Consider the following 20832-nt stretch of genomic DNA (forward strand, 5'->3'; position numbering starts at 1 on the left):
TAGTTTGTCAAGTTCTACATGCTTAGAGAGAACGGCAAGAATAAAAAAAAAGTGGAGAGCAGATTGATCTTCTCAAACTCTACGGGATTACAGAGAGAAAGAAAATATAAGTGGAGAGGAAGAGCAAGAAAATAGGAGTATGTGGTTATAGAGAAAGAGGGAAACGAAATTTCAGGGGTTAGTTTGGTTAATACTCTCAAATCTAAGTAAATCAAATTTTCAGTTACAAAAAAAAAAGTAAATCAATTTAGGAGAAAAGAAAAGAAAAAAAGTTACTGATGGAAACAAATTATATAATAATTTTATAATACTAAAATAATAACATTGAACATAATTTGTATTATTTTAAAAATTAAAATTAATAAAAAAATTCATGCATCAATTATATAATTTATATAAATTAATGTAACTATTTTGTTAAAATGATATAAATGAATAGTTATCATATCATTTTATTGAACTAACGTTAAGGTAATTAGAAAAACATTAGCTGTTATAAGTAATGTTAAAATGATATATATTAACTATTACATATTTATATATATATATATATTCTAAATTTTTTGACGTAACTACCATGAACTACAGATTTATTTCAACTGAATTGTGTTAATATCATTTATTTATTGATGCAATTTTTGCTTCTTTTATTTAAATGATGTTAACTTTGTATCATTTCTATAAGTAATACTAACACAAATTTGTATTTGTATCAGTTATTTAAATGATGTAAACCCATATTTTGTATCATTTTTTCGAAAATGGTGTAACTAATATAGATTTATATCAATTTTACTGAAAATGATGCTAAGTTAATTAATAAAACATCATTTGTTGTAACTGATGTTATAAACACATATTTTGTATCATTTGTTAATAAACAATTCAAAATAGTATCACTTATTTTTCTGATACTATTTATGTGATGCAATATAAGTGTTTTTTTGTAGTGGTATGAGCAAGAGATTCTCCATTCTTTACAATGGAAAATAGCTGAAGAACAGCAAAAACTCTAGCAGTAGCAGTGGTCTATCATCCAATGACTCCAGCAGGCCTGCTACTTCCAAGGCTTCAAGCCGGGACAATTTTTGCTGTCTCTCAAGGGAAGACGTGATCCGCTTCCTTATAATGGTTTATAAAACAATTAATAAGACTTTATAAGAGTTTACAAAATTAAGCTATAAGGCTTTCTAAATAAATTATTAATGTATACTTCATTTATAAGAGTTTATAAATTCAGTCTATAAGGCTTTACAAGGATTATAAATAATTTATAAATGTTTATAAATCATTTTTAAAGATTTAGAAATCATTTATAAACCCTTATATATCAATAGTATATATATTCTCCTATAAATGATTTATAAACCTTTATAAAATCATTTTTAAGGTACAACTCGACGGTTTATAAGTCTTTATGAAAAGTTTTAAAACAAGAGTTGACGACTTATAAGTCTTTATAAACAGTTTTAAAACAAGAGTTGACGATTTATAAGTCTTTATAAAAAATAATTTTAAACAAGAGTTGATCGCACATATCTATAAGAACATATAAATGTGTGTAACTTGAGAATTCTTGTGAGGGATGCTAGAAAGAATGAGTATAAGCAACTCAAAAATAATTTATGAAAGTTTTAAACTGATTTATAAGAGTTTATAAATTGTTTTTATGAATTTTTTGTCAACTGAATGATAAGTGTTTATGAAGTAATTTATAAAGGTTTATAAACTGATTTATAATGGCTTATAAGCTGATTTTTCACAGCTATAGCCCTGCAAAATATTCAAACTCCATACTTAGACATTAAATTTTTGTTTACATTTGGTGGAAAAGCAAAAGCACGGTATCTATCAGTTCAACACCAAGCACATGCACAAGCTGATTTTCTTGAAGCTTGCTCCATCTTTACAAACGGCTATTCCTTTCTCCAAGCATTCCTCCGTAACCTTCCAGAACAATAAACCAACAACAATTAGCACACTAAACAGAATCCATTTATTATTAACAATGCAGAGACAACACAATGAGAACAAAAGAAAAAAAAAAGAAAACTAACCTTTACAAGTTGTTTAAAACCTTCAGTTACTTCTCCACAGAAGAAAGTTCTTGATGTATCTCCATGGTAACCCTGTTGCAGTTTCAAAATCCACAAATTTTAATATGATTCGATGTCTCAAGCTTTAGTGACTTAAAACAGTGTGTAAGTAAAACTGTCTACAGAGAAGTGAAAGAAGTCAAAAAGACTTACATCCAAGTAAACCGTGACATGGATGTTTATTATATCTCCACTCTACAATAAGATACAACAGTGAGTGGTAAACATATAAAATCCATTAAAAAGCACAATCCAAACCTGTAGCTGGCGAGAATCTGGTATCCCATGACACATACACTCGTTAATTGAAGTACAAACACTTTTAGGGAATCCACCATGCCGTTGACTTCGTCATCCCGGATCGATCAGCGGCGGAGTCACTGACAACATCCTTCTTCTGCTTCTCCGGTGGTCTCAATTCGATAACTTCAACCGGTTCTGAAAACAAATCGTAAACCGGATTTACTCTGACCCCCCAAAGAAACCCCCTATCCGAATCTACCAAATCTCCGCCTCTTCCGTTGCAGTTCCCAAGGCAGAGAACAGTGAGAGAGAGAGAGAGAAGTCGAGAAAAGAGAGAGAGAGAGAGAGAGAGAGAGAGAGAGAGAGAGAGAGAGAGAGAGAGAGAGAGAGTGCTTCCATGGAATCCGAACCAACGGTTGCTGCCTCTGCACAACCACCACCAGCAGCAGCCACCGATGATCTCCAATCGAGCAACGCATCGTCCTCCTCAGCCGAAGCCGCCGCACGTCTGATCCACACCGTGGAGCAGCGGCAACTTCATCTCCTCGACAAGACGGTCCCTCACAATGGAGAAGGAGAAGAGAATCATGTCGCTACAATTGTATAACTATTCAAGGGTACAATTGTATTTTGACCATTAAAAATTTGGTGGTATAGTTGGTTAGTGTATAATTGAAAAGTGGTATAAGGGAAATGGTATTTGTGGCAATTTCCCATAAATCACTCTATATTAATAAGAAACCTAAACAATAAGATTTAGTTTTATACAATACATAACACTAAGATATCAATCCCATATTCAAAATAATTATGTTAATATCAAAACTTATAAAAAGAAAAGATTACCCGCACGAATGTGCGGATTAAACTCTAGTATACTATAAAACATAAAACTCTTTTTTGAGTTATCCTTCTGTTCTGAAAGTATTTATAAAATCATATCATCCCTTATATATTAATTGAGAAGCCTTATAACATTTTTTCGTAGTCATGTGTCATCACTCATCATTAGTATGATTTTTAGAATCATTAGAAAAATAGGTTGGTCCATCTAAACATATATTATATTTTTATTAAAATAAATATTAAACTGATTAGTAGTATAAAAGGAATATTTCATTTATTTCGTTAATAAAAGGTACATAATTACCGAATATGATTAATATAAATATATATATGACATTAATTAATGATTATGAATAATAAATAGTTGATAACAATTTTTGTATTATCCCTTATTTTTTGTTTAATTTTATATTATTAAAAAAATTAAGCAATTACGTTAATCATATATTAATTTTTTTGACAGGTTTAAGTTGTGTATACAAATGAGGAAAGACGGAAGAATCAAATATTTCTTGTAGGTTTTGAGGTGTGGTAGAATCACAGGTCCGCCTTTTTCCTATATGCAAAATAAGTAGCCGGAGAATGCATCCATAAATCTTATGAGCTGGTGCCCACCGTGGCATGGCGTAAACGAGCTTGTCGATATGAGGAAAAGAAAATGGATCCTTTGGGCATGATTTATTGAGGTTTGTGAAATCTATACACACTTTCCACTTCCCATTCTTCTTCTTGACCACGACCACGTTGGCTATCCATTCCGGGTACTGGACCTCGTGAGTGAATCTTGCGTCGAGCAGGTTCATGACCTCTTCGTTGGTGATCGCGTTCATTTCAGGAGCGAACTTTCTCCTCTTCTGTCTGACTGGCTCATGTTGAAGGCATATTTGCAGCTTGTGCATAATGGTTTCCGGATCGATACCTAGCATATCGACGTGGGACAAGGCGAAACAGTCGGAGTTGGAACTGAGGAAGTCAATCAATCTCCTCTTTATTCCTTCGGATAGCTTGGAACCGACCTTGAGGTGTTGAGTCTGGTCTTCTTCGACTAATGGCACGTCGTCTATTTCTTCGACCTCCAGCTCCTCAGCGTGATGAGTCGGAGGTTCGCTATGTAATTATTATAAGACTTTGGTCTTTCCTTTCAGAGTAGTCTGATAGCAGGACCGAGAGTTTTCATGGTTGCCCCTAACTGCTCTTGCGCTCCAAGAAGTGGAGAATTTCACCATTTGATGGAGCGTTAAGGAGACGGCCTCCATGTCATGGATCAAGGATCGTCCGAGAATCATATTGTAGGATGAAGGTAATCGACAACAAGGAACTAGGTCGACATGTTGATTCCCTCGACGTATATAAAAAGAGTGATTTCTCCGGTTGTATGCTTGACCTCTTCGCTGAGCCCTACGAATGAGGTCGCTTGACCTCTTCGCTGAACTTTAAGAGTGGGGTTGAGATACATATTCTTGTTTTAACCTTTGAAATCTTCTTTACATATTTTGTCTGGATAATTTTGGTTTGGTTTTCAGTTCTCCGAAAAACTATCATTATTTTGCATTGATTCTTTTTATTTTTGAAACACAGTTATTTTCCATTGAATAAAGTAATAAAATTTGAAATCTAAAACATTGATAAGTTATGGTTGGCGCAGGTGGTGTATAGTAAATATGGGGTAATGAAACATGATAAGTGAGAAAGGAAAAGAAGAAGATTTGGTGCATAGTAAAGAAAATAAAAGAGAGAGTTTGATCCCTGATTGAAAAAGGCGGCCCTGTGATTCTACCACACCTCAAAACCTACAAGAAATATTTGATTCTTCCGTCTTTCCTCATTTCCGCCTTTTTCCTATATGCAAAATAACTTAAACCTGTCAAGCAAATATTACATAGACGATTCGACAACGGACAATACTATCTGTCTTATGAAGATCTATTTTGATCCCTGATTGAAAAAAAGGGACACATAATTGAAAACCCTTATTCTTTGTGGAAGGCGGCCAATCAAACAAGTGCAAAAAGCAAGCAATATCTTCGTCTTTGATTCTCAGCCTCTCTGCCAAGCTCTCCTCTATCCGCAAACTTGCTCTGGTATTTCTCTTATTCACCCTTGCTCTGTTTTCTCTGTTTTTTTTTTTTTTTTGTTTCGTCTGATGTCTCTATCTCGTACGCAGAGATACCAAACCCTTGGGATGTTCTCCTCCTCTTCCTCCACCAACCCCTATTTAGCGTATGGTATCACAGTTTATCGAAATCCTGATGAAGATGTTCATGTAAGAACCGACATCCACTATTTTGACCCGGTCAAGGAAGATGAAGTGATTGTACGAGACAAGGCACTTCCCTTGGAGTTTCTTCTTAAAGAGTGTGTTGAGGTCGGAATGTCCCATGGTTGGGTTGTTTTCAAGGCCCGGTCTGATGATGATAAAGTCGTGTATATTAGCGACTACTACAGTCCTTGTGGCTCCAAATCAAACCCTAAAACCATTCCTTTGTATCCCATGGGCCAACAACTTGATCCTCCTGCCCAACAGCTAGGCGTCACTAACGTCGCAATGACTTGTTCACCTGATCAAAGCAATGATTTCGCAGTGGCTGTCAACTGCTTAGGACATTTTATCAACTTCTTTAGGCCTGGTGGCAAACACAAGGACTCTGGTTCGGTTTACTTTAAGACTCCTCTCCAACATTTTAATCAGTCAAAGGTTATGTATTCAAAGAGAGATGAAAAGTTCTACACCACTAGTGTTGACGGCCGATTCTTGATTTACTACGATGCTTTCTTCGAGGAGGATATGACAGGCTCCGAGATGCAAGAGTTGCGGTTCATCAACCATCCTGAGTTGACTCAGTCGGAGTGGGAGGTGTTGGACTCATGTTCCAAGACTGTACACCTTGTAGAGTCTCCCTCGGCCTCGGGGCAACAACGTTTCCTAGTCAAATGGTACGCTCAGAACCATCAACCGGGCAAGAAGATAAACTTCTTGTGTCGCGGAACAAAGCGTTTCATGGTGTTCAGAGAGGACGAGGGGGGGATGATCATGTCTTACACAGAGGACATTGGTGATCTCTGCATATTCTTGGGCAATAGTGAGCCCTTCTGTGTCAAGGCAAGCTCCTTCCCTGGCTTAATCCCAAACTCCATTTATTTTGCAGGAGATGGCTTTGGTGTTTACGATATAGCCACTAGAAAACCACGTTCCTTCCGTCCCAAGTCTCCCGCACCCTTCTCCAGAGCACCATCATCCGCCTTTCACTGGATCCCTCCAATGTCTCTCTACTAGTTGCTGCTGTCCGAAAAAAAAAATTATCATTATGTTGTCTCTAATTTGACAGTATATTTATTATGTTTGGTTTTTAATTGTATCTTTCTTTTTCTTTAAATAAAATTTTATTATTATGAAATAGTATAAAGCGTTCATGTAGTCTGAAATAGTAAAGAAGAATCTTTTGTACAAATTTGTATGACAAGATTTTTATTTTTTTCTTTGAAGAAAAAAAAGAAAAAAGGAGGAAACGTGGCGAAAAGAAAGCGACATAATTGAAAACCCTTTTTTTTTTTTTGTTGTTGTTGTTGTGGGCTTGTGGCCAACCTAACAAGTACTCTGTGTTTTCTTAGATCTAACTCAGAAACTCGTTTGAGATCAGGCCGAACTATAGTATGTCGTTGCTGCTCAGCCTCTCTTCCAAGCTCTCTCTCCGCAAACTTGCTCAGGTAGTTTTTTCTTCTCTCCAATCTCTTTCTCTAGTTTTTTGTGTTTATTCTTCTGATGTCCACTTCGTACGCTTCCACAGAGATGCCAAACCCTTCGGACGTTCTCCTCCACCACCACCACCAACCCTAACTTGTTTTATCGTGTCACCTGTTGTGGTGAACAAGGTGATGATGAAGAAACCCCAGGTGTAATGACACAGCTCCACATGTTTGACCCAGCCAAAGAAGAACATATCATCGTCGGTGATATGCCATTTCCCGAAGAGTTGGTTGGGTCTTTGCTGGTGGGAAGTTCTCATGGGTGGGGTGTTTTTCTATGGGGCCAACGTTCCATACGAATCAGTGACTTCTGCAACCCCTCTAGCTCTAAATCAAAACCCAAGTTCTTCTCTCCGCTTCCTAGGCCTGACCTAATTGATTGTCAAGCCGAGTTGGTAAGTGGCGTGGCTATGTCCTCTTCTCCTGATGAAGAGGAAGAAGACTACCTCGTGGCTGTCAAGTTTACCGGACGTATGGTGAGTATATATAAGCCGAGTGACACTAAGGCCGCGCTCCATTTCATTTTGCCTCATAATGTATTCGATCATTTTGAATCATCCAAGTTGATGTATTCCAAGAGAGATCAAAGGTTCTACATGGTAAGTTCTGGTGGCCACCACTTGTGGTCTTGGGATGGTACTCCTGATTCCACGCAGCCTAAGTTCCATGAGTTGCGCTTTCACAACCTTCCTCAGTTTTCTCATTCCGAGTTGCAGCTTTTGGATTCTTGTCATAAGACACAACTCTTTGTGGAGTCTCCCTCAGGACAACGGTTCCTAGTCAAATGGTACTAGGTTCTCCTTGTTTATTTGCTTTTTCCGATTTGCTATTATTTACAAGCTTAATTTCATAATATATATGATATTTGCTTTAATGCATACATACATATTAAGAGAAAAAAATCTAAAAAATCACTGAATTTATAATCTAGTTATAGATTAAAAATGTTACAAACATAATACGCTATATAGTTTTTTTGATAAAATTTAAAGATATGTAAAATAAATTAAGTTAAAAGATATGTAAAATATCTAACTAAAATGTCCATTTTGAAACATGGAGAGTATTATTAACATTGTTCTTTCATTTTGGTTTGGCAGGTATATCCAGAGTATCAAGGCATTAAGATTCAACTGTGGTGGCACAAAGCGGTTCATGGTGTTTAGAGAGGAGGAAGATATGAACATGTGTTACACAGAAGACATTGGTGATCTCTGCATATTCCTTGGCGGTAACGAGCCCTTTTGTGTCAAGGCCAGCTTATTCCCGGGCTTAAACCCTAACTCCATCTATTTCGTCGGTGAAGGCTATGGTGAAGGCTATGGTGTTTACAATATCGCCACTAGAACCCCACGTTCCTTCAAACCCAAGCCTACCGCAAGTGGACAAGGTTTTATGATTCGTCTCTGGGCTCCTCACTGGCTTCCTCCGTTTCCTCTCTAAGTTGTTATGTTTTGGAACAACTAAAAACAAAATCTGTAGTAGACGTGTCTTCTTAATTACCATCTTGTCAGGTACTGTTAGTGTTACCTTAGCTCCAATCTATTCAGTAGTAGAATCCCTGGATCATCATCCATTGTATTCTTAGATAGCTCTATATAATTTCTCCTCCTAAATGAAAAAAAAAAATCATTAGCCGTGTTCTTTCGGACGACGCTGACGCAGCGAGTAGCAATAAAAAATTGAACATCAAAATAAATAAAAAGATGGTGGAAAATTAATTAAGGGGACGCTGCGGTTACTTCCGTAAAGGTTTTGTTGTCGTCATAAACGCTGTAAAAATAGCGGCAGTTAGAATGGTGCTGCGATTATTTTTTATAGACAAAAGTACCACCTTCGGTGTCATTCTCAAGATACATGAACAAGAAAATAGTTATAAACTGGGTAGCTAGTCGCTGCGTCAGCATCTTCTAAAAGAACACGGCTATTATAAAAAGAGGGGTCAAAAGAGAGAAGACACATACTAAGAAGAGATGATCTCGAGAACAAGAACCACCTTTAAAAAGATGGAATGACAGGGATTTAAGCATTGGTTGAAGAGATGGTTAATCAGCTTCGCTTTTTATATGATATATATGTATAGATATGTCGAATTTTCGATTCCAAGGAAGGAACACACAAGAGTCGTGGGATGTGCAGCTTTTAGTTATCTTCTTGTCCAAGTAAACGGGAGATATATATATGCTGTCCAAGGAACACTGTGTTGTTTCTTTCCAGTGAAAATGGAGGATCTCAAGTCCAAGGGAAGCAAACTTTGTCTGCCAACAAGCGCATGCTACTTGTCCGATACACTTCACCTGCAAAGGAAACTTTACGCATACAACTTTTGCTGCTGTTTTCTATGTTTTTTGATGTATCAATGTTGAGCACATTCTTTTTCTTCTTCTTCAAATTGTGAATGAGGTTTTTGCTTCATTACACTACTAGGTAGATCAGGAAGATATGGACACCTTGCATTGGCTATGAATTTGGCAACTTATGATTGACACATTTTATTTTCCGGATCTGACCCTTCTGATATCTGAATTTTCAGAGTGGATCCGGATCGGATCTCGTATCAAATCCAAATCGGATCTCACATTAAATCTGGATCTTGGTATTCATATTTGACAAATTCACCCTTTCAACCCAATTCTGAAATCCAAAACATAGAAGTGTTTGATGTGTAGCTCATCGAATATTAAGGGTGGGCATTTCGGTTTAATTATGGGTTCGGTTTGGTTTATTTGGGTCTAAGAAAACCTTAACCAAAGTCAATCCAAATTAGTTTGGTTTAGTTTGTATTCGGTTTGGTCTGATTTTACTTCGGTTTGGTGTATTTTTGGTTTAGTTTTAATTCAGTTTGGTTTGTGTTTGGTTCGGTTTAATTTGGTTTTGTTTATGTTTGTTGAGTTCAATATAGTTTATTTTTTTTTAGTTTTTTCTAGTTTGTTTACAAAAATATAATCTATAAAAATATAAAAAATCAACATTTGACACTAAATCATTATATTCTTCATATTTATACGTAAAGCTAAACATCACAATAAAAATCTAGAAGATTTAATTCAATAATTTATTATTATCTCTAAACCTAAAATAAATATCATAAGCAATTTTTAGTTTTGATGTTAAAGTATGAGATTCATATTCTTTCATTTTACATTTTAGTTATGTTAATTATTCTATTCTTTTAGAAGTAAAATGTAATAATTTTTTTTAGTTTTTAGGTTAAATATATTAAATATTAATATTATTAGTATATTTAATTAATCTAACTAAAAATATTTCGATTTTTCAGTTTGGTTCGGCTTAAAACCAAACTAAACCGAACCATTTGAGTTGATCAAATCTTGAACCAAATTGTTTACACATAGAATTTGGTTTGGTTTGGATCGGTTTGAGTTCGGTTGGATCGGTTTGGTTCGGTCCGGTTTATTTTTTTTGCTCACCCCTATCAAATATGAAACAATGAAAGGGTAGTAGGGGAGAAGAAAAAAAATACTTGGTGAATAGTAAAGAACATTGTGTACAAGTTTGATTACAGTCTCTTCTTTTTCATTTTCATTTGTCACAAGATTTATACATATGCTTCCACTTACATGTATACATATCTTTGCTGGATAATAGTCTGGTTTACAATTGTACTCTGTTATGTTAAATAATTGGGAAAATTATTTTTAGGCTAAAAATGATAACTATGTTCTATTAGGTTAATTTCTAGTTTTACCATTTTTGCCTTTAATATCCTTTCGAATTTTCCAAAATCAATTAAATAAATAGTTTTTTTTTTGACAACAAGAAACTACTCTAACGTAATTACGCCGGTTCAGAAAGTCAAACTGGAGGTATCGAATCGACATATAACATAGCTGAAGGTGAACTCCTTGCTCTATGAGCAAGCTTGTCCGCCATTGTGTTTTGCGCCCTTGGAATATGTCGAATCTTGAAATTAGGGAAGAAAGTCTTACTACGGCGAAATTCCTCTATGTGCGTAGTGAATGCTGGCCATTCTTCAGTGAGGACACCATCTTCACCAACTAAGAGAAGTCCGTTGCAAAAACTACATCTGAGAACTGTAGGGTCTTCATGCACTCTATTGCCCAAATCACCGCTTCACATTTTGCGTGTAAAGGAGATAGGCTACGTCGGAGATTCATTGCCCCCATCATCTTGTCCTCTGAATCTATCTTTCGGCAATACCACCCTTGTCCAGTGAAAACATCTTGTTCCTTCCAAGATCCATCGACAAAACATACCCTGGTTGATCCCAAAGTTTGCCAATCGGTGGGAGACCGAACATTCTCGTGAGGGATTGGTATCAATAATTGTGCCTCTGTCCAAAGTGTTTCTTCAAGTTCCGCTTTCCGCAGTATCTCCTGGGGATTCCCATTCCTATTTGTGTAGATCTTGTCATTTCTATTCTTCCAAATATACCACATAATCCAAGGAAAATAGTTGGAGTCCACTTCTTTCGGAAGCCTCCAGAAGAGATAATCCAAACTTGTATAAACTGATGTAGAAGGAAAAACTCCGAGGAGAGATGGGATCCTTGATAAGGCCCATGTTTGTAAAGCTGGTGGGCATTCAAAAAGAACATGATTTACTGTTTCTTCCTCAGCTCCACAAATATTACATCGAAGATCACATTCAATACCACGTGTCTTTAAATTTTTGAACACTGGTAAGGTTCCGGATAGTATCTGCCAAATAAAATGCCGCAATTTTGGTGAACAATTTAGTTTCCATGAAAAAGCCAGTAAATATTTTATATTTGGTCCAAAAGGTGTTATCCTTGGTCCCCCTATCAGGGTATAGGGTTTCTGTTCGAAATCCTGATTTAACCGAATATTTCCCAGATTCTGTGAACGCCCAACCATATTTATCAGGCCGTTGATTCCGGCTGACCGCCATACCTCTGATGATCTTACCATCATCCGGATGTATGTATGCATTAAGCAAATTTACATTCCAAGACATATCTAGTGGATTGATGAGGTCCTTCACCATTAGAGATTGATTTAGAAATTGAACATGATTTTTTTGTAGTGCTGATCTCAGGCGAGGAGCCGGGATCCAGGGATCGTTCCAAACAGAAATCGATTGCCTGGTACCAACTCTTTTGATTAGCCCTTTTTTAACCAGAGATCTAGCAGAGCATATACTTCTCCACCCATAGGATGAAGAGTAAGATCTGTGATCATCCAGTGGATGAGAATTTCGGAAATACCTTCCTTTAAACACCTTCGAGAATAAGCAATCCGGCTTATCTATTAGTCGCCATAGTTGTTTTGCCAATAATGCCGTATTAACATCTTGTAGATCTCTAAAACTCAAGCCTCCCTCTTTCTTGTGTGTATACATTTTGTCCCATGAAAACCAATGGATATCTTTTTTATTTCCGCTGCCCCCCACCAGAAATGTGTTGTGGTGCTTGTAATCTTTTTAGTAATCCCTTTTGGGAGTTTGAAGCAGGACATGACATGCGTTTGCATAGCTGAAGACACTGATTTAATTAAGATCTCTTTACCACCTCTTGTGAGAAAACGAACTGTCCAACTATTAACCTTCTTATTGATGTTTTCATTTAAAAAGCCAAAAAATTGAATTTTTGATCCACCGAGACTCTCTGGAATTCCCAGATAATTTTCCATACTTCCTAGATTGGAGATACCTTAACAAATCGTGAATAATCACTTTAGCCTCTTTCGTAACCTTGTGATCAAACTGGATCAAAATAAATAGTTTTATAAATAAAAAAAAAATCAAAATAGTAACTACTAACAAAATACCTATACGAACTTATTAGTATTTTTTTCCAGTTCTAAAAATGTTTAAATGATAATTTCATATTTTGTTTTACAGAAAATAGAATTGACATTCTACTACAATAAAAAATGTAATCCACTTTTTTTCATTGAATCTACTATGTTTAGAATATGTGATATACGTAAATAATAGTAATCTAAAAACATTTGGAAAACATATTCTGCGCTTAACCTATTGTTCTAAAATCTGTGAAAATCAGAATCTACACATTAGTATAAATATAAAACATGTAAAAATCAGAATCTACACATTACTGTAAATCTAAAACTAGTATAAACCGCTTTCAAACATGTTTAGTGTAATCTACATATAGTAGAATACATATTTTATGGATAAGAATTATCAGTTCCAAAAAAATGGGAAGAAAATATTTAGAATATTCAGTTTCCTTATATTTATTAAATCGATTTGTTTAAAAAAGTAAGACAATCATGTTTTATAAAATCAATATTTAAACTAAAAATAGTTTAACGGTTGCTATTGTTGCTCGTAAGAAATTTTTAATATTTTTATTTTAAAAATCATTATTTTCCTAGTAACAAATAATAAAAAATCAACATTTCCACGATTTTCTGAATTTTCTTTTTAAAAAATGATTTAATAAATATAAGGAAACTGAATATTTCCAAATATTTTTTTAATATTTATGTAGATCACGTATTCTAAATTATTGTTTTGATATTTTTATTATAGTTTTTTATTTTCTAGTAACAAATAATAAAAATCAATATTTTAATATTAAAAATACAAAAAAACTTTGACGTTTAGTTTTTTTTATTTGGGTATTTTAATATTTTTTTGTTTTCGTTACTTTTATTAAAAATTATATTTTAATCTTTAATAAATGTTTAGTTAATTGTAGATTCGAATTTTAATTGAAATTAAGGATAGTATTGCCATCTCAAAAATATTTACCATAATGACACATAAAAATATATGAATTTAGCTTAATAGGACATATTTATCATTTTTAGGCCTAAAAACTATTTTTCCTAAATAATTTAGTAAAACTATAAAATCGGTGGTTGGAACTGGTATAAATAAATGTGAGTGGGGGGTATCAAAGGTGAGAATGGTAAATACTCCCTCTGTTTTTTAAAGATGTATGTTTTAGGAATTTTTTTTGTTTCAAAAAGATGTATTTTTCATATTTTCAATGTAATTTTTGTCAACTAATTATGAATAATTGTGAATCTCAAAAACATTAATTGCATTTCTTGAAATTTTATTGGTTTAGAAATATAAGAAATATAAAATAACAAAAAACTATGCACTAATAAGTAAATTTTAATATGTTTTATTAAAAAGTGTGAAAATTTCAAAACATGTATTATTTAAAAACAGAGGGAGTAAGATACTAGGTGCATAGTAGAGAGAATCTTGTGTACAAATTTGATCACAAGATTTTTTGGAAAACGTGGAGAAACATATTCTGGAAACAGAGGACAAAAGGAGTGTGTGTGAGAGAGACATGACTTTTACTTGTGAGAAGGACTTAGATCTATTTAAGAAGGCTTGAAAAAAGCCCTCACATAAGTGTCTGAAAATTGTTGAAACTAGTTTGAAAACTATATGGTATAATATACTTTTTTTTATCAAATGGTATAATATACTTTAAAAAAATATTAAACCAACAATACAACATCCAGAAAATATCTCCAGAAATGTTGTACACCAATCATAACTTTAAATTTGTTCCAAATGTGGCTTAAGTTTCAAAGAGTTTTATAAAGTAGCTGAAATAAGAACAAAACGAGGTATTTTTCTAATATTTTTATTGAAGGTAAATACTTACCTACGTTGGCTGGATAATTTTTGTTTGGTTTTCAATTGTACTATTAATATATTTACTTTTCGTTAAATAATACAGTATTATAAAATTTTGAATTCTGAAAACATTCATGTGGTTGGTGCGAGTGGAACAGTAAATGTAAGGTATTGAGTATGATGATAGTTGATAGGGTGGTCATCAGTGGTGAGACCACCTCCATCCCAGAGTTTCTAAAAAGTTAGGGTAATGTGTTAGTATAAAAAAAAAAGGTGGGTGAGAAGTTGAGATACATGTTCTTTTACCTTTCAAATATGCTTTACAAACTTTGGCTGAATAAATTTTGTTTGGTTTTCAATTCTAACATATGCTAATCATTAAATGAATGACGTTATCACAAGATTTTACTTTACCTTTGTCACAAGTGACAAGATTATGTAACTTGGGAAAGTAAAAAACAAAAGGAAAGTAGAGAACGTGGAAACAGAGGAAGGAAAGGAGAGAGACACATAAGTGAAAACCCTTCTTCTTTTTTTTTGTGGCCAATCAAACTGAGAAACCCTTTCGAGAGCGGCACAGTGCAGGCCAAAGCTATGTTTTCGTCTTTGCTTCTCAACCTCTCTATCCGCAAACAGGCTCTGGTAGTTCTCTGTCTCTAGTTTTTCTATTATCTCTCTGTTTTCTTCTTCTTCTGATGTCTACTTTGTACAAACTTCCACAGAGATACCAAACCTTTCGGATGTTCTCCTCCACCAACCCGTACTTAGTGTATGGTAAAACAATTTATGGAAATCTTGACGAGGATCTTCATTTAAGAAGCGACATCCACTATTTTGACCCGGTCAAGGAAGATGAAGTGATTGTACGAGACAAGGCACTTCCCTTGGAGTTTCGTGGAGAGTGTTTTGTGGTCGGAATGTCCCATGGTTGGGTCGTTTTCAAGGCCCGGTCTGATGGTAAGAAAGATAAAGTCGTATATATTAGCGACTACTACAGTCCTTGTGGCTCCAAATCAAACCCTAAAACCATTCCTTTACATCCCATGGGTCAGCCTAATATTCCTGCCCAACAGCTTGCCATCACTAACGCTGCCATGACTTGTTCACCTGACCAGAGCCATGATTTTGCAGTGGCCATCAACTGCTTAGGACCTGTGATCAACTTCTTTAGGCCTGGTGGCAAACACAAGGACTCTGGTTCCGTCCACTTCAAGACCTTTCTCCAACATTTTAATCAGTCAAAGGTTATGTATTCAAAGAGGGATGAAAAGTTCTACACCACTAGTGTTGGCGGCCAATTCTTGGTTTCCTATGATGCTTTCTTCGAGGAGGATATGACCGGCTCCGAGGTGCAAGAGTTGCGGTTCATCAACCAACCTGAGTTGACCCAGTCTGAGTGGGAGCTATTGGACTCATGTTCCAAGACTGTGCACCTTGTAGAGTCTCCCTCAGGGCAACGTTTCCTAATTAAATGGTACGCTCAGAACCACCAACCGGGCAAGAAGATGACCTTCTTGTGTCGCGGAACAAAGCGTTTCATGGTGTTCAGAGAGGAAGAAGAAACAAGGGTCATGTCTTACACAGAGGACATTGGTGATCTCTGCATATTCTTGGGGAATAATGAGCCTTTTTGTGTCAAGGCAAGCTCCTTTCCTGGCTTAAACCCTAATTCAATTTATTTCGCAGGAGATGGCTTTGGTGTTTACGATATCTCTACTAGAAAACCACGTTCCTTCCGTCCCAAGTTTCCTGCATCCTTCTCCACGGCATCACTTGCCTTTCACTGGATCCCTCCAATGTCTCTCTAGCTAGTAGTTACTCTGTCCTTCACTAGTTTATGCCAAGATTATTATGTCTCTAATTTGTGTTGAACTATGTTTGGTTTTCAACTGTACTAGTTACTATCTTTATTTTTTCTTTAAATAAAAATTATGAAATCTAAAATATGGATGTGGTTGAAATAGTTAATGTGGGGTATTCAAAATGATAATAATTGATAGGCGTGGGGAGAAAGAAAAAGAAAAAAATGTAAAGAATCTTTTGTACAAATTTGATCATAAGATTTTTCTTTTTTTTTTCTTTGTGACAAGATTATATAATAAGGGAAGGAAGAAAAAGAGGAAAATGGAGAAAAGAAAAGGGACATAATTGAAAACCCTTTTACTTGTGGCCAACCAAACAAGTACGTTGTGTCGTCTTAGATCCAGACTCAAGAAGAGACTAACTCAGAAACCCTTTTGAGAGCAGGTGCAAGCTAATGTCGTCGTCTCTGCTTCTCAGCCTCTCTTCCAAGCCCTCTCTCCGCAAACTTGCCCTGGTAAGTTTGCTTCTCGCCAATCTCTTTCTCTAGTTTTTGTACTTCTTCTTCTGATGTCTACTCTGCACGCTTCCACAGAGATGCCAAACCCTTCGAACGTTCTCCTCCTCCACCACCACCAACCCTTACTTGTTGTATCGTGTCACCTGTTGTGGTAAAGAAGGTGATGAAGAATCCCCAGGAGTAATGACACAGCTCCACATGTTTGACCCGGCCAAAGAAGAACATATCATCGTCGGTGATATGCCATTTCCCAAAGAGTTGGTTGGGTCTTCGCTGGTGGGAAGTTCCAATGGATGGGGATTTTTTCTATGGGGCAAACGTTCCATACTAATCAGTGACTTCTGCAACCCCTTGAGCTTTAAATCCAAACCCAAGTTCATCCCTCTGCTTCCTAGGCCTGATATAATTAGTTGTCAAGCTGACTTGGTAAGTGGCGTGGCAATGTCCTCTTCTCCTCAAGAGGAAGAAGACTACCTTGTGGCTGTCAAGTTTACGGGACGTCCGGTGAGTATATATAAGCCGAGTGACACTAAGGCGGTCCATCTCATTTTGCCTCATAATGTATTCGATCATTTTGAACCATCCAAGTTGATGTATTCCAAGAGAGATCAAAGGTTCTACATGCCAAGTTCTGGTGGCCACCACTTGTGGTCTTGGGATGGTCTTGAATCCACGAAGCCTGAGTTTCATGAGTTGCGCTTTCACAACCTTCCTCAGTTTTCTCATTCCGAGTTGCAGCTTTTGGATTCTTGTCATAAGACACAACTCTTTGTGGAGTCTCCCTCAGGACAACGGTTCCTAGTCAAATGGTAACGAGGTTCTCTTTGTCTATTTGCTATTTGCTATTATTACAAGCTTATTTTCATAATATATGATATTTGCTTAGAATTTAATTATAAATAAAAATATTATAATTCGCTATATAGTTTTTGATAAAGTTAAAAGATATGTAAAATGTCTTATATTTGAAATAACAAAAGTCTCGTAAAGTATCCATTTTGACTTGGTTTGGCAGGTATATCCAGAGTATCAAGGCATTAAGATTCGACTGTGGTGGCACAAAGCGGTTCATGGTGTTTAGAGAAGAGGAAGATATGAACATGTGTTACACAGAAGACATTGGTGATCTCTGCATGTTCCTCGGCGATAACGAGCCTTTTTGTGTCAATGCCAGCTTATTCCCGGGCTTAAACCCTAACTCCATCTATTTCGTCGGTGAAGGCTATGGTGAAGGTTATGGTGTTTACAATATCGCCACTAGAACCCCACGTTCCTTCAAACCCAAGCCTGCTACCTCTGATTCACCTAGCGGCCAAGGTTTTATGCTTCCTCTCTGGGCTCCTCACTGGCTTCCTCCGTTTCCTCTCTAAGTTGTTATGTTTTAGAAAAACTAAAAAGAAAATTTGCAGTAGACGTGTCTTCTTAATTACCATCTTGGTACTGTTAGCTCCCAACTTGTGTACTATCTGATCAGTAGTAAAATCCCTGGATCATCATCCATTGCGTTTTTCAATGGCTCTATATTATTTCTACTCCTGGATTTAAAAAAAAAAAAAAAATAATATATATATATATATATATATATAGCTAGAAAGAGCTGTCCAAAGAGAGAAGACACATACTAGGAAGAGATGATCTCGAGAACAAGAACCACCTTTAAAAAGATGGTCCACCATAATGACAAGGATTAATCATTGGCTGAAGATATGGTCAATCAGCTTCTTTTTCTACATGATATATACGTATAGATAGGTCGAATATTCGAGTCTAAAGGAACAAACAAGTGGTGAGATGTTCAGCTTTTGGATATCTTCTTGTCCAAGTAAATGGCCATATGCTGATAGGAGAAGGATTGGTTTGGTTTGCTTTTTAGAACCTTTTCTGCTGCATGATGTGAAACCCTTCTCTTAACTTCCAGTTTTATATGCTTAGAAATCTTTGGCCTTTTGGGATTGGGTGTTTGATGCCTTTCTCGGTCTCTTTTGTTTCAAGACTTGGAGAAATCTCTTAGTAGTAAGATTAAACCGGAGAAGACAAGTTTTTACTGCACTTTCTTATTACTTCTAGAACCCACAGTTCTATTTGAAGTATCAACAATATATAAAATCTTTCTTAAAAGGAAAAAAAAAGAAAGAAAAGAAGACGAACCATATAGATTGTGTGGCGCATCATAGTCGGTTGATCAGATTGTGTGGAGAGGCGTGACTTCCACGTTAGGTTAGTCAATCTCATAATGAAGGTTTTCTACAATGCGTTAAGTGTATCCTTCAAAGTTGTCGCATCATGTCTAACTAAATACTTTTTAAAATGACCTTTGTAGCATAACTTGAATGTATCGTACCAATGTATCGTGTTTAACACATGATCATATCTTCCATCTCTCTTGGAATACATCAACTTGCATTGTTCATCACATTCATCAACATCCAAGGGTTTAGCATCTTTGTAGAAGCGTTCAAGTAGATATCAGAAGAAGAAGGAAACAGAGATTATGTCTCTTTCTGAGTTAGTCGCTTCTTGAGTTGATCTAAGACACAAACTAGTTGTTTGGTTGGTCACAAGTAGAAGGGGTTTCTTTTTTTTTTTTTAGAAGGGGTTTCAAGTAGTTACCATATTTTAAATGAAGATCGTTTATTCATTTAAACACACAAATTACATTTAAAAAAAACATACAAAACAAACATATTTAACAGATACCAATACAACTTAAAACACTCACGATCTTCTTCTTCTTCTTCAAGCATCTTCCTCATGCAGCCACCTCAGCTATGGTGTCAGACAGCTGGCCGTATTCAAGCGTGAGTGAGCAACGGTTATCTCTTTTCAAGCTCCTCAAGAGATAATTTGTTGTTTCCTCTTCGTAGGTAACCTCTCCATTCTCGAGGGTCTTTTCCACCGTGACCTTGTACTCGTAATCCATGATCACATACTTGCTCCTGTTGTGATCTTCACCGGCGGTATACTCTCCCTCTATGCCTAGAACTGTCTTGACATAATCGGCTCCGGCAATGTACATTGTTGCAGCTTTCCCGTCACGTTTAGCTTCCCTAACCGCAGTCTTGTAGCCCTCTTTAACGTGACGGATCAAAAAATTACGTACTGAACTCATTTTCTTTTCTCTGTTTTTTCTTCTTGGCGTTATCTTTCTTTTTGGTGGTTTGGTCTAATAGAAATTGTGTTTATTCTATAGGCAGAAAAAAAGAGAAGCATTTAATAAGAAGACAAATTGTGTTCAAATATAGGAGAATCTTCTTGAAGCTCTGCAACTTCAATGTTTAGTTTATTTGAAGTAAACAAAGTAAATAATGCATGTCATTGATATCAGAGCTCAGTGGTGGTATGGCCACAACCCAATAATTCATTGACTTGAATTGATCACCCGGGAAGTGGTACATGCTGCTAAGAGCGAGGTAAATATGCTTTTGCTTCAGTTTATAAAGTACTCCACAAGTAATCATCCCTGAGAATAAGCAAAACCCGTGTACCGCATATAGCGCCATGATGATGTTGTTCCATGCATGAAACAACGTCCTTAAACACGATCGACGTGGTCGTCGAAACATTTTCTTGCAACCTTGGGGGACACGTACGTGGTGGCATACATGTGACTTCAAGATGATTACTTCTGGAGAAAGAGCTAGGTAACTGAACCTGAAACGGTAAAGGCCAGAGGAGGTGATTCATGGCGGATGTTTGGTCTTGTTCCTGCGATTTGGCGCTTAATTTATTGACTAACACGAAATGTTGGTGAAAACAAAGAAAGTTTGCTTTTATGTCATTTTTCAATATATTTATATGTTTGAGAAGTCAATTTCATACCTATCGTATTCATCTTTATTTTAGAATGATTAACTACAATGATAACATTAATCAATAAAATTTATTGTTAAAATATTATCATTGATATTTTTAATTAACTTTATTAATATTTATTTCCAAATTTACATGACGCACTCTTTATTGGTTATGGATTGATATGGACAAACTCAAGAGGAGTAATCTAGTTAC

General features: G+C 35.8%; 5 protein-coding genes across 5 annotated transcripts; 4 read left to right on the top strand and 1 right to left on the bottom strand.

Annotated features, from left to right (window-relative positions):
* Positions 1–1719: 1719 nt before the first annotated feature.
* On the bottom strand, positions 1720–2934 carry LOC130509268 (methionine aminopeptidase 1B, chloroplastic-like). Its single transcript, XM_057005050.1, has 4 exons — positions 2355–2934; positions 2250–2291; positions 2058–2129; positions 1720–1947 (listed from the first exon to the last, which is right to left on the bottom strand). Exons 1-4 carry the CDS (start codon positions 2388–2390, stop codon positions 1852–1854), a joined length of 246 nt encoding a protein of 81 aa, XP_056861030.1. The 5' UTR covers positions 2391–2934; the 3' UTR covers positions 1720–1851.
* Positions 2737–6466, top strand: LOC130509980 (uncharacterized). Its single transcript, XM_057006317.1, has 4 exons — positions 2737–2940; positions 4331–4421; positions 5172–5266; positions 5350–6466. The coding sequence occupies exons 1-4, from the start codon at positions 2737–2739 to the stop codon at positions 6457–6459; spliced, it is 1500 nt and encodes a 499-aa protein (XP_056862297.1). The 3' UTR covers positions 6460–6466.
* Positions 6467–6694: 228 nt separating this feature from the next.
* LOC130509745 (uncharacterized) lies at positions 6695–8459 on the top strand. The gene is made up of 3 exons (XM_057005927.1): positions 6695–6890; positions 6971–7716; positions 8030–8459. The coding sequence occupies exons 1-3, from the start codon at positions 6837–6839 to the stop codon at positions 8370–8372; spliced, it is 1143 nt and encodes a 380-aa protein (XP_056861907.1). The 5' UTR covers positions 6695–6836; the 3' UTR covers positions 8373–8459.
* A 6511-nt stretch (positions 8460–14970) lies between these two features.
* On the top strand, positions 14971–16443 carry LOC130509277 (uncharacterized). Its single transcript, XM_057005061.1, has 2 exons — positions 14971–15146; positions 15227–16443. The coding sequence occupies exons 1-2, from the start codon at positions 15099–15101 to the stop codon at positions 16310–16312; spliced, it is 1134 nt and encodes a 377-aa protein (XP_056861041.1). The 5' UTR covers positions 14971–15098; the 3' UTR covers positions 16313–16443.
* Positions 16444–16626: 183 nt separating this feature from the next.
* LOC130509276 (uncharacterized) lies at positions 16627–18337 on the top strand. Its single transcript, XM_057005060.1, has 3 exons — positions 16627–16821; positions 16900–17633; positions 17840–18337. The coding sequence occupies exons 1-3, from the start codon at positions 16762–16764 to the stop codon at positions 18192–18194; spliced, it is 1149 nt and encodes a 382-aa protein (XP_056861040.1). The 5' UTR covers positions 16627–16761; the 3' UTR covers positions 18195–18337.
* Positions 18338–20832: the final 2495 nt, after the last annotated feature.

Source organism: Raphanus sativus, chromosome 3 (genome assembly GCF_000801105.2).
Source record: "Raphanus sativus cultivar WK10039 chromosome 3, ASM80110v3, whole genome shotgun sequence".
Taxonomy (NCBI): Eukaryota; Viridiplantae; Streptophyta; class Magnoliopsida; order Brassicales; family Brassicaceae; genus Raphanus; species Raphanus sativus.